This window comes from Garra rufa, chromosome 1 (assembly GCF_049309525.1).
Source record: "Garra rufa chromosome 1, GarRuf1.0, whole genome shotgun sequence".
NCBI classification, from domain to species: domain Eukaryota; kingdom Metazoa; phylum Chordata; class Actinopteri; order Cypriniformes; family Cyprinidae; genus Garra; species Garra rufa.
This window is the reverse complement of record NC_133361.1, coordinates 27,909,811-27,923,693: the sequence shown is the minus strand read 5'-3', so window position 1 is coordinate 27,923,693 and position 13,883 is coordinate 27,909,811. Positions and strand designations below refer to the sequence as shown.

Below are 13,883 nucleotides of genomic sequence, written 5' to 3'. Positions count from 1 at the left end.
AAAAATTCACAATACTACTGCTTTTCATGTATTTTGGATCAAATAAATGCAGGCTTGATGAGCAGACAAAATGTATTTAAAAACATTAAAAATCTTTTGACTGGTAGTGTATGCTGGACTTCTTCAATTATTTGGTTTGCTAAAAAACTTCCCAAGTTCCCATCCACAATCAACCGCAATCTCAAAATCCCATCAGTTCCTAAACTATTTTTTTTCCAATAATCTGATACCCTCAGATGTATGTCAGTATGGAAGAAATGATCTGTCGCTACTTCTATTTCACCACAACTTTGATGGCGCACACATACAAGACCTGGAACCTTAGGCCAGCTCTACAAAACTATTTTTAAAGAGCAGAACCTTAACATTTTCACAAATGAATCCATTGTGAACCCCTATTGTTAGTACCACTGAGTGCTTTTATGTTGATCTGGCAACCAGTCCCCATTTTTTTCGCCTTTAAAGCGTTGTAAAACTAGAAAATAATTGAAAAATAATTAGCTAAAAACATCAGGGTATAAATATAGAACAAACTCTACAACAGTCCACAGCAAGGATATCTCTTTATGTGACCCTGGATGACAAAACCAGTCAAAATCCAAATGTATACACAAAGCTGAATACATAAGTTTTCTATTGATGTATGGATTGTTAGGATAGGATTTGTTTTGCTGAGATACAACTACTTGAAAATCTGGAATCCAAGGGTGCAAAATCACCTTTAAAGTTGTCCAAATAAAGTCCTTACTAATAAAAAAAAAAAGTTTTATATATATTATATATTATATATTTTAGCATATTATAATATATATATTTATATATTTACGGTAGGAAATTTACAAAATATCTTCATGGAACATGACCTTTACCCAATATCCTAATGTTTTTAATGGCATAAAAGGAAAAAAAGGTTTATTCTTATGTAAATATCTATTTATTTTGATGGTATCTGGCAACCCACTTGCTGTGTGTTCAAATTTGAGATGTGACTCATTGGCCCCGCCCCTCAAGCCTGAAAGAAAAACGCATTTCCCCTCGACCAATCAGCGGCCGAGTTTCTCGCACGTGTGTATTGTTTAAACTGGCCAAAGCAAACGAGCGGTGTGAGCGCACAAACTTCCACACGGAGACATGGCGGCCGCAGTGTCCGTTAACTCAGCTGCCAGAGACGAGAAGTCCTTAACTGGTGCCGACTTTGCTCCGAATCCACTATTTAAAACTTACGAGCAAGCAGCCGAGCCCGAAAACTGGGGGTTTGAAACGGGCAAACAAATTGAAGCGGACCCCGGCGATGAGGGTTCACCGACGGGCAGCGACTGTCCGCGACGGCTCGATGATGAACTGACGGCCCTCAGTCCAGAAGAGATTGCTAGTCGTTTGGAAAGAACGAGAAGAGAGTTTTACAATCGGCGAAAAATAATTATCAAGAACCTCCCCGCCGATATCAGCAATCAGGTTTGTAACGTTACATCAAACAGTTGGTCTTTTCGAGCATCCCAAACACAGATTGAGTCACACTTTCAGATTCCACTTATCGCTGACTCAGTAGTTAATACATTGGATTTTTACAATGTTCTGGCTTCGATAATTGAATCTGGTTTGACAATCTGAAGGTTAATGATTAATGGTCAGTGAGATGTTTGACCACAACGAACCTCGTGTCATCGCAGCCATTAAAGAGCCGCGGTAACGGGATGGAGTCCGACGGGAGTTGTGTAGTTGTATTGAAAGGATGCGGGCCGTTTGACCGTTCATTTAATCGAGCTGAGTGCCCGGATGCTTACCTTGCCAAATGTGCTAAATCACAGCTTGTGAAGTTAGAAATTCGTGTTACCTATTCGCTTCATTTCACTATTTTGAATTTCCTTCGACGACGAAAATCCTCTCACAAGTTTGACGCTTAAATCTGAAAACGTTGACCATTTCCAGTAAGTTGCTTGTCACGAATAATATTTAACTCTCTGTTAACCAGTCTAACAAACCGCATTCACACTCATTCTGTAAACCCAACTATTGTTAATGTTTGTTTCTACTTTTCCCATTGAATGGTAATTAACGTTAATCTTATAGTTACAAATATCTTCAATTTCACTGTTACGTATTCATTATATAAAGTTACTAGAATGCTCAAGTAAGTTAGTCACTATTACTCAATTACATGCACTACCAGTCAAAAGCTGTTGGACAGTAAGACTTTTAATGTTTTTTTTAAATGTCTTTTCTGCCCACCAAGCCTTCATTTATCTGATCAGAATTGTTTAGAATAACTGTTTTCTATGTGAATATATTTTAAAATGTAATTTTTCTTTGTCAAGTCTGAGTTTTTAGCGTCTTTACTCCATTCTTTAGTGTCACATGATCCTTCAGAAATCATTCTAATATGCTCATTTGTTCAAAAGTTTTTTGTTTTTTTTCCCCTCAGGATTCTTTGAATAGAAAGATCCAAAGATCAGCATTTCTGGATTATAGATAAAATTATATCTTTGCTAAATTATTTATTTACCAAGGATGCTTTAAATTGATCAAAAGTGATGATAAAGACATTTATAAGGTTACAAAAGATTTATATTTCAGATAAAGGCTCTTCTTCTGAACTTTCTATTCATCAGAGAAACCTGAAATAATTTTACTCGGTGGTTTTCAGCATAATAATAATGTTTTTTGAGCAGCAAATCAGCATATTAAAATGATTTCTAAAGGATCATGTGACACTAAAGACTGGAGAAATTATGCTAAAAATTAATTTCACAGAAACAACTTATATTTTTAAATGTATTCAAATAACTTATTTTAAATAGTAAAAATATTTCAGAATTGTACTGTTTTTGCTGTACTTTGGATCAAATAAATGCAGGCTCTGTGAGCAGGAAAGTCTTCATTTTAAAAAGAATAAATAAATGAATAAGAATGAGAAAAACTACTGTTCAAAAACTTTTTAATGGTAGTCACTATCCCAACTAAACTATGACTATTTTCTATTTTATTGTTACTAGTAACTTATTTATGACTAGTAATACTCCTGTTTAAACAATAGCTTATTTTAGTCAGAATGTCTAATAAATAACTGGTCAGAATGTCTAAAATGTTTAGCATGTATTCAAATTGTTACTTGTAGGTATTCCCATGTTTCTAGTACCAAGTACTATTACCAAATGTGACCCTGAACCACAAAACCAGTCATAAGGGTCGTTTCATTGATATATGGTTTGTTAGGATTGGACAACGTTTGGCTGTGATACAACCATTAAAAAAAAAAAATGGGTGCAAAAAAAAATATTGAGAAAATCGCCTTTAAAGTTGTCCAAATGAAGTTCTTAGCGATGCATATTACTAATCAAAAATACGTTTTGATATATTTAAGGTAGGAAATATACAAAATATCTTTATAGATCATGATCTTTACTTAATATCCTAATGGTTTTTGGCATAAAAGAAAAATCCATACAACATATTGTTGGCTATTGCTACAAATATACCCGTGCTACTTATGGTTGGTTTTGTGGTCCAGGGTTACAAATGATTAACTATTTTTCTTTATTTTGGCAATGTTACCAGCTGCTACATTGGAAATCACAATGTTTGGTCATCCAAGTTCTTAAACTATTATGGAAATGAAGAATGTTAGTATGACTCTGTTGGTTCTTGTTCTTTGTGGATGTGATTCTCTGAGGAAAATGCTTGATTCATGGGGAAAACAGGTGTGCGTGAGCGTGTGTGTGAGCAACTCTAGTATTGTTCCAGATTGGAATGGGAGCAGTGAGGATGACAAAGGACAGAAGGCGCCGAAACAAAACGTTTTGCTTTCACTGACACTGAAAGAAAGTGCTGGTTCATATTATGCTCACACGTAGGAAGCCTGAAAGCAAAAGTGGAGGGTTCTTTTTCTTCCCTCGTTGCTGTCCAAAGTAATTTATTAATCACTCAATCATAACCACTAAAAGATTATGAAACTTTTAAAATCTGTGTTGTCGCAGTAGAAGCTGCAAATATGACAGGATGGAGATGATAGAGCCAAGCTGTTTTGAATCTATTGGATGATTTCATTGTCCATGTAAAATGGAGGATACAATCATTAGTCACTGAATAAATGTCTTCATGTTTGAAATGTTGTTTTTTCTTTAGGAGGTGCACGAGCTGTTAAGCAACTATGATTTGAAGTACTGCTTTGTGGACAAATACAAAGGCACAGGTGTGTATCAATCATTATATTATCACATGAATAGATGTTTTTAGATGCTTTTTTTAATGGAGTTATTGGCAATGTCTTACATCATCCTGAGCCAACTAAGTCTTTTATTCAGCATCAACAACTCTTTTCATTGCAGTGTTTTCAAAGTAGCACTGTGTTGCTGTTCCTTAACATTTTTGTTTGTGTGAGTGAACCCGAACCCTACTTTTTTTTTTATTATTATTTGTTTTAGCCTTTGTTTATTGATTAGTACGGAGTCTTTATTAGTTTTGAGTCTTGATTATTTTCTGAGACTGATGATTTAGACTTTTGTTGTTGTTGTTGTTGTTGTAATTTTTATTCAGCAAAGGTGCATCAAATTGATCAACTGATAGTCAGGACATTTTAAATGTTACAAAAGATTTTTATTTTCAAATGTTCTTTTGAACTTTAATCAAAGAATTTTGAAAAATGTTAAGCAGCACAACAGTGTTTCTTGAGCATCAAATCAGAATATTAGAAGAATTTCTCAAGGATCGTGTGACACTGAAGACTGAGTAATCATGCTAAAAATGTAGTTTTGTCCTCACAGAAATAGAATATTTTAAGATGCATTACAGTAGCAAAATACAATTTATTTTTTATTAATATTTAAAAAGCTTTGTTTTACTGTATTTTTGATCAAATAAATGCAGCCTTGGTGAGCATAGGTTTTTTTTTTTTTTTTTTTTTTTTTTACACTAATAGTAAATTGTAAGCAGGGCTCTACAGTGCAACCACGTAAAAATTAGATATTGATTTAATACAACAGTTAAATAAACAAAGTTAATATTAAGGTACTTGCATTGTCTGATTATAACACTGTTGCCTGATTTTGCTCCATTTCGTCAACAAAAATGGTTTGAAACTAGTCACAACTGAGCCGCTGTGCATCTCCATTAGGGGTGTAACGATATTACAAACCGAACCGAAATATCGCGATACACTAACCACGATACGTATCGCGAAACTCTCGTGGCGTACCGCGGTACTCTCACGCCCCTTGCTGCCCAATTGTTGAGGTTGACATCACTTGTCTCTAACTAATTTAACCAATTTAAAAATCTTTATTTGATCTCATTTGATTAATTTGTATTACTAATGATGAACTTTTGTTCTAAATTTTGTTCTAAATATTATATTCTAAAGTTAGTATTTTCCAATTGCATGTCATGTCATGTGACTTGAGTGAGCGATCAAACTCAGGGCTCGACATTAACGCTTGTCCAGGACCAGTGGATTTTATGAAAGGGACTCAAGTGAACGAGTATTTTACTGGCCGGACCGGCCATCAATGACAAACAATAACTAGCGCAGCAACGAAACTTTGGTGAGCATAATTCTGATTTTATTACTTAAGATGACTGAAAACGGACAGTATCAAGTATCAAGCTCGTGCAGGCTATCTGACTCACAGAAAATCAACACTAATAGGCACAACAGCATACACAAAGAAACGAGCATGAACAAAAATACTGCAGTAGAAAAGCACCATTACGATTGCAAACGTGACATTGATTTTATACAACAGTAGTTCAATAAACTAGTAGTTTATATTAACTGACTTACGTTTTAGACACATCATTAACCGTTTTTGCAAACGAAATAGTTCTAAGCAACAGCAGAAACTCCTTGAATCTCCGAGCAACACAGCGTTATTTCAGTACTGAATGATTTAGCATTTTTTAATGAATCGAGTCAGTGAACGAACTGGTTGAATCCATCTATGGTTGAATCCGTGACTCATTCATTAAGACAGTGACTACTGCCACCTATTGGTGGTTCGGTTTTATATTTAAAGGTATTGCATTTTTCCAATATTTTAGATTTATGTTTAAAAAAAAAAAAAAGTATAACACAGTGCAATTTTACTGTGTAAATGCATTTTTTGGAACCCCTTATCTTCATTAAACAGTCTAATACAGTTTTATATATTTATTTAATATTCAGTTTTATAATATTCTAATTTGATGTATTGATAATTTAAGAATTTGATGTGGATGAGACATACAGTTAGTAAGGTTAGGAAAATGAGGTTAAAAGGGTGTCCTAGAAATCAATTTAAGGCAATTATCACAAATATTCAGATTAAAGTAAGACCTTATAGAGTAGTGATGAGACTATTGCTTCAGAATGGATTAATTTACAGCAAAAAAAGGCATTTTTTTGCCCCAGATAAGTAAATTTTTCATTTGGACAAGTGAATGTCTAATTTCTAAAAGTTTAGTTGTTCTTTTTATTAAGTGAATCTATTGTTCCTTAGCACTGCAGTCAAGAAACCGAACCGTGGCTCCAAAACCGTGAACCGAACCGAATCGTGCCTTTGGTGTATCGTTACACCCCTAATCTCCATTCAAACACAATGCGTTTCGTTTATGAATGAACATGCGTTTTTGAACTAATCTAGTGAGTCGATGATTCAATTTCCCATTCATAAAGTGTCACTTGCTTTATTCTTGAATAAATCAGCTGTTTGAACGAATCAAATGAATGATATGATTCAGTAATTAAATCAGTGACTTGCCGCCACCTACTGGCAGATTTAGTTTAATTTTTAAAGTGTCTTTTCAAGTTATTTAAATGTAATATTTCTGTATTTAAAACATCATCTCAACATGAATTTATGAATTTGACTGCACTCATGGCGCCTCTGAGCCTCATTAAACATATGAAAATACACCTATAAGCCACTTTTGTGTTCTTCTGTGCCGCCTCTTAGGGCTGTGCAATTAATTGAAATTTAATTTCAAACGATTATGAAAATGCAGTAATCGAGAAAACGATTTGCGCTGTTCTGTGTGTGCGTTAAGAGACGAACAGAACACGCACAAGTAACGTTTAGCTTAAGATGCGTACCTAAATGGCCAGATACATGCAAATATGTCAATGATGCATTGGTGATTATTCGTGTAAACCTTTGTCAGTTATGTCTGAAATTAGTGTAAACACTTGTGAATGAAAATACGTGTGTAACAGTATATTGGATCCATGCAGCTCTTAAAGCGGCCACAGGTAATATTCCTTCTGCCGTCTCTGTGATTAATGTTAATCAAACAACAAAAGACAATCACTCACTGCTCTTGAAGGGACTTCCCTCTTGGAAAGATTTGTGTAGTTTTTATAAGAAACAAAGGCTGTTTAAATTACTTACAGTGAAGACACAAAGTAAACTATGCTGTTTTATTTCACATTGAATTACTTTAACCATTTAAAAAAATGACGTACTATTAAAAAAAGTTGCCCAAAAAGCCATTACAAAGGTAAAAACTGAATTAAGTTAAATCACTTTAAGGAGTCAATAATCGTGTTAAAATGGAAGGGAATATTTTTTTTTTTTTTTTTTTTTTTTTTTTTTTTTTTTTCTCAGCAACTGATTTTTTATATTATTGATTAGAAGGTGCTCCTGAAATTGACTATGCTCCTAAATGTAAGTTAAGGTTTTGTCTTTTATGGTGGCTGTTACTCATTTCAGTTTTTTTTTTCTTTCCCTTTTAAGCCTTTGTGACACTACTGAATGGTGAGCAGGCCCAGTTTGCGATAAAGGAATTTCACCAATATGTTCTCCGTGACCGCGAGATCTCTGTGCAGCTGCAGCCGACAGACGCTCTGCTATGCATCGCCAACCTTCCCAGGGCTTTCACCCAGCAACAGTTTGAGGAGCTCGTCCGCCCCTTTGGAAACATTGAGCGCTGCTTCCTGGTTCACAGTGCCACCACGGGCCACTCAAAGGGCTATGGCTTTGTGGAGTACATGAAAAAGGACTCTGCGGCCAGGGCGAAGTCAGAGCTGCTGGGAAAGCAGCTTGGGTCACGTATGCTGTACGTGCACTGGACAGAGGTTGGCTCACTGACGTTTCCCATGCTGCACTCACGCTGCCTCTGTGTGGACCGACTACCTCAAAACATCCTCACCGCTCAGGATCTCCGCAGTGTGCTGACTGACACACATGCTCCCATATTTTGCCAGGTGGGTACAAGTTTTTTAATGGAATATTGCATTGTTTATTTATTAGTCCTGTATCTGTGCACATTAAAATCCATGTGCTCTAATAATCTTTAATCATATCAACATCCCCTTCCAAAATCTTGCAACAAATTTTCTTTGATGTAGGGCCCTATGAAATCTGGTTTATTTATTTTAAATTTGTCTTATTTCAGAATTCTGTTTTTTCCTTTTTATTTTTCTAGACTTGTTTTAATGGTTCCATTTCATATTCTGGTTTCCATTTTAATGGTTTCATTAAATTTTATTAATCAAAAGCATCTCTAATTTTATATTTTGTATATTTTTAATTCATAATTTAATATTTTTTATTTTATTTATTCGCAGTATACTAATACTATCATTACATTTAAGTACAGGGTTCCTACGGGTCCTTTAAAGTTAATCTGAAAAAAATTCAAGGCCTTGGAAAGTTATTGAAATAAAACGTGCACAGATACAGGTCCTTAAAGGAGCTTGAATTTATTTTGTTCGAGATGTTTTCTGTAAAAAAAAAAAAAAATCAATATTCCCTCCAGTCCATTAATGTGTTATTTCACCAACACATCGTGGCCTATGCATACTAGCTTGCTTGATTTACATTAGTTACACGTTACGTTAAAATCCCCCTGTAGTCAAAAAAATGTATCCAATAGAACTAATCTTTGATCATCAAAATTACATATTAAAATGTTTTTCTTGTGAAAATCATTTTCTCATGCCTTAAAACCACTTAATTGGCCAAAAATAAATGCAATGGTTGTGTTTGACACAAACTGTAACAATGTATCTTACAAGGTAACACAAGGTAACCTTGCGCTTGAGTTTGTCCTTGAATTTGAGGGTATTAGACCTGGGAAGTGCTTGAAAGTCCTTGAATTTGAAGTTAACCAAGGTTTGGGAACCCTTTAAGTAATAAATTTGTCATGGTTTCTTCATGTTAAACCAAACTTTTATTTTGATGGAGTTGCTGTGCAGACCTTTAACCTTGTCTTTTTATATATGACAACAGGTTTCCTCAAAAGTTACTCTTATGAAGTGATTCTCAGAGCAGCTCTAGAGATTATAATGGTGTTCATGTACTTGTATATTGAGGCGACAGAGGCTGAGAAACACAGCGAGCGACTTGCACACTTCAGTATGTGTGTGGTTAACCAAACTGTGCATATTTAAATGGCACTTTTGCGGCTTAATATTCACAGACACTAGTCCATATTGCACTTTAAGTGAGCTGACCTACTTGTAAAATTTGGCAATTTCATTGTTACACAGTTAATTCAGGGTTTATGACTGGATTCTGTCCATGTTTTCCACATTGTGGAAGTCATGGGGGCCCTACAGATGTATGCACCAACCAGTAATCCATCCCATCTGGCAACCTGTCACTCAGATCACAGCAATAACAAACAACAATGATCCAATTAATTTCCAAGAAGCTGTTTCATTTAAATTTGTCACAATGGGGAAGAAAAGACGATGACAAATTGTTTCATGCCAACTTTAAAATATGGTTAAAAAAAACCTGAAATCACTTTCTCAATTTAATTAAAATGTGAAATTAATTTGAAACCATAGAGAGTGGAGATGTTCTTTTCCAGATAATTATAATTTGATATTTATTTATTTATTTATTTTTTGTCCACAGAAAACATTTCAAGGGCCCTTATTTTATTATACAGGGGTCTTAAAGGGATGGTTCGGAGTAGAATTGACTTCATTGCTATGCACTCCTAAGCCCATCTAAATACCCCATCCGAAGTTTTTTTTACCTTAGTCGAACATTTATGGAGATATTAGAGTTTTTCGAATTGCTTGTTATAGGAGTGAATGGTACATGTGATGTATCTCGTAAATTGCACCACTAAACGTGCAAGTAATCTTACCAAACTTGTGCAGTAGTGTAAATAGGTTATGTACTCACAAAACGCTGCATCAGAACATTTGTAAGTCCACCATGAGTGTTTTAAAAACAAGTTTTACCCGAGAACTACCAGTCTCAAAAACTACAAGTCAACGTCACTTCCCTGGTTTGAAAAAAGCACGTAAAAGTTCTCCTACTACATCAGTGTGCATGTCAACTTGTAGGAGGACTTTTACGTGCTTTTTTCATACCAGGGAAGTGACGTCGACGTGTCGCCATTTGTAGTTTTTGAGACTAGTAGGGATCGGCTAAAACGTGTTTTTAAAACACCCATGGTGGACTTACAAATGTTCTGATGCAGCGTTTTGTGAGTACATAACCTATTTACACTACTGTACAAGTTTGGTAAGATTACTTGCACGTTTAGTGGTGCAATTTATGAGATGCATCACATGTACCATTCACTCCTGTAACAAGCAAATCGAAAAACTCTATCTCCATAAATGTTTGACTAAGGTAAAAACTTCGGATGGGGTATCTACATGGGCTTCGGAGTGCATAGCAATGAAGTCAATTCTACTCCGAACCATCCCTTTAAGTCTAAAATTAAAAAATCTAAATTTTAGGCCTTAAGTCTTAAATTCGCTGTTCTAGGTCTTAAATAATTTTACACAGGTCTTATTTTTCCGATGTCCATGTAACGCTTCCTCTAATGCTCATTTAAATTCTCTTTTTGTTGTTTCCGTGGTGTTGTAGTTCTTTATTTCACTATTCCAAATATAATTTGCTGTATTTAAACTACAAATGAGACCAAAATGCAATGGCTAATCAGCTTTCTGTTATTGGCGCGAGTCTCTCTCGGATTGTACCGCAGAAGTAAAATGGATTTAACTTTTTAGCTATGGTGAAGTGCAAGTTTAGCAATAGAGTCTGGGAACGTGACGTCAGCAATGCATGTTGGGAATTTAGGTAACGGAGCTGCGGTAGACACTGTGTTGGACTGAAGTTTTAGTCCACTTTATTCTGCACAAATAATATTTTTTTGGTGAACTCTTGTTGTGGTGTTAATTGCCACAATCGCACTCACGACCGGCATGTACGCCGACTGTCAAATGTTCGACTTTTCAGCTTTCTAGCTTGGACAAATCACCTTGGATCCCAAGTGTCCGAGTTAACAAAACGGCGTCGCATGGCGTGGGTAGAAGCAGTTAGACGGAAAAGCATTAGTTGATATGTGCCCCAGCGTTGTTATGAAACCATAAAGTAAGAAATTAATGCTGTCAAATCAGTTGCTCTCAAGGATTGTCATCCAACGTAAACTTTTCTGTGTAAAATGTTCATGTATTGTGTGTATTTATATGTATATATTATGTATGTGAACAATGTAAAACATAAAATCATGTCTTAGGACAATTTTAACTGTTTTGATCCACTTTAAATGTTGCCTATATATATAGATATAGATATAGATATAGATATAGATATAGAGATATAGATATATATAGATTGACTTCCCATCTGTGAACTCGTACTAGATCGACGTACTCCCAGTTCCAAGCTCTGATGTCACATGCGGTGCGGTGTTTATGCAAGTGGTACATGGTGGAAAAATAGACTTTAGGACAATATAACGTTGCATTCAAATTAATATTAATAATAAATGCGCTCAGACAGTTTGGCACGACTTGCCTGGAACGCGTGACTCCTGGTTTGAAGTCTGATTTACGGGCATTAAAATCTGCCTGGAACGCAGCATTAAACATGCATTATCTGTTTTGCATATTGCATACCACGTTGCAGCAATAAATTGAAAAAACAAGAACATTTCTGTATCTCTTTGTGTATAACACACTGAGGTATATGTGTACAGTTCACAGTAACACAAGAATTGACAAAATTGAAAAGTTCAGTTCCACTACTACTACTATATAGTGCAAACACAACAGGTGTAAGATGTAACAGTGCTGTAAACTTCAAGTATCAAGAACAGAGGTAACAATGCAGTAGGTAAAAAGGCAAATAACACCACAAACAAGGTAGGAAAACACCATCTGGGAATGTTAAGTGTGGTAGCTCATTTAGATCGTCCACCACTCTTTATGCTTGTACGGATCGAGCCGTTGATTATTTTTAGTTTTTATAAATACCTCAGCTTTGACACTTCATTAAGCTTCTCTCGGTATGGAAGATTTTGCTTTTCCTTGGATCGGTGCATTGTTTTTTTTCTTTTTAATATTACTGACGGCTGACGACATTACCTAAAACATGGCGGCGGCGACTACCCATAATTCAATGCGCAGTGACGTAGTTTGCCAAGCTCTATAAGTATAGAGCTTGGAAAAAAAAACTGAATATAGGGCTTGGCTAAGGCCAGTTGCTAACAACTGTAGGTTTTTTTTTTTTTTTTTTTTTTTTTTTTTTTTTTTTTTCCCCTCCTCCCTCTGTGGAAGTTACTGCGTCTTCAGACAGAATCGCAGTAGCAGAATACAGGTCAAACTACCTTTTTCTGTATATAATGTTCTCAATAATAATAAATATAGGTCGAGCTAGCTGACCGCCAGCCTTCGAGATGCTTTTAAAATGTTTTTTTTATATTTTTTTTACTTGCCCAACCGAACAAACCGCCTGATTAAAACTGAAGTGACAAAACAACTAGCGAAGCATCGAAAGGCAAGAAAGATTCCTATTTGAATACATTCAACGTAAACAAATTGATAATGGATAGTGTATTTCTGGTCTATTTGTGACATACTTTAAAACAAATGAATGTAACAGCACTCTAAAGAAACACACTGACGTAAAAATGTAAAATGTATAGTTTATTTATAACATGATATAGCTCAGTAATATACCAAGTGAGCTTTTTGATAAATTCTCACAATTGCAAATGTTACATTGATTTTAGCTCAATAAACAAGTAGTTAGTCAAGTAGTTACTTACATATTAGACAAAATATTTTCACTGTTTTGTTCTGTTTCACCAACGAAAATGGTTCCAAACAAGGATCGCAGCAGAAGCATTCTCCTAGCAACGTTTTGCTATGATTCAGCATTTTACTCGAATCAGTTGAAATAACTCGCTCATGAAGTGACTTACCGCCACCTGCTTGTAGTTTATTTCTAGTGGTACTTTTATGGAGATATTTTGTGTGGAATAGTATCTGCTGATATGAAAAGTTCACTGTATATCGTAGTAATACATTTAATTTATGACAGCCATGAAATTGTTTACTTTTTACATTAAACACATTAAATATTACATGTATGCATGTAATATAATATCTATTTCCATTACAGGTTTAGGTCTTAAATTTCATATAAGGTGGTATTAAAAAGGTCTTAAATTTCACTTGTTCATATCTGCAGGAACCCTGTTATAATACCTTTTAATATTGTGACTTGTGTATGATAACACACTGATATTAAGAATGTGAACCGGCTCAATTTTAATTTCATGTCATTTGTATGTTCTCCGAGCCAGATGGCAAGATATTCTAATCAAAACGCAGCTTAATTGTTTCTCCAGTGCTGGGGTTTTAATTTGAAGTTTAATTTGCAACCATTGTGGCCGTCTCCTCATATGCTCCGTGACGCTTATTTACCTAATTATCTGGTGGAACATTATCTGCCTTCTGCAATATTATTATGATTATGATGAAATCTAGGGTGCTTGTGTATATACCACTAATGAAAAACTGGCAGAAATATTGAGCTAATGTGACTGCTGAAGCAGAAGGTTGGATCTATAAACAAGGCAGAAATAGTGTCTGGTTGAGGAGACGTGCACTATTACTTTTCCAAGTGATGATAAATTTGCTTGACAGACCATATGAA

The 13,883-nt window shown here is 35.1% G+C and overlaps 1 protein-coding gene across 1 annotated transcript in view; it reads left to right on the top strand.

The window, feature by feature from the left end:
- The first annotated feature begins 1,131 nt into the window (after nucleotides 1–1,131).
- The window catches only part of raver1 (ribonucleoprotein, PTB-binding 1), a 33,449-nt gene continuing 20,697 nt past the window's right edge, over nucleotides 1,132–13,883 (top strand). Inside the window, exons 1-3 of the mRNA XM_073839222.1 lie at nucleotides 1,132–1,455; nucleotides 4,123–4,189; nucleotides 7,704–8,173. Coding sequence (XP_073695323.1) covers nucleotides 1,132–1,455; nucleotides 4,123–4,189; nucleotides 7,704–8,173 — 861 coding nt within the window. The remainder of the gene's footprint in view (nucleotides 1,456–4,122; nucleotides 4,190–7,703; nucleotides 8,174–13,883) is intronic.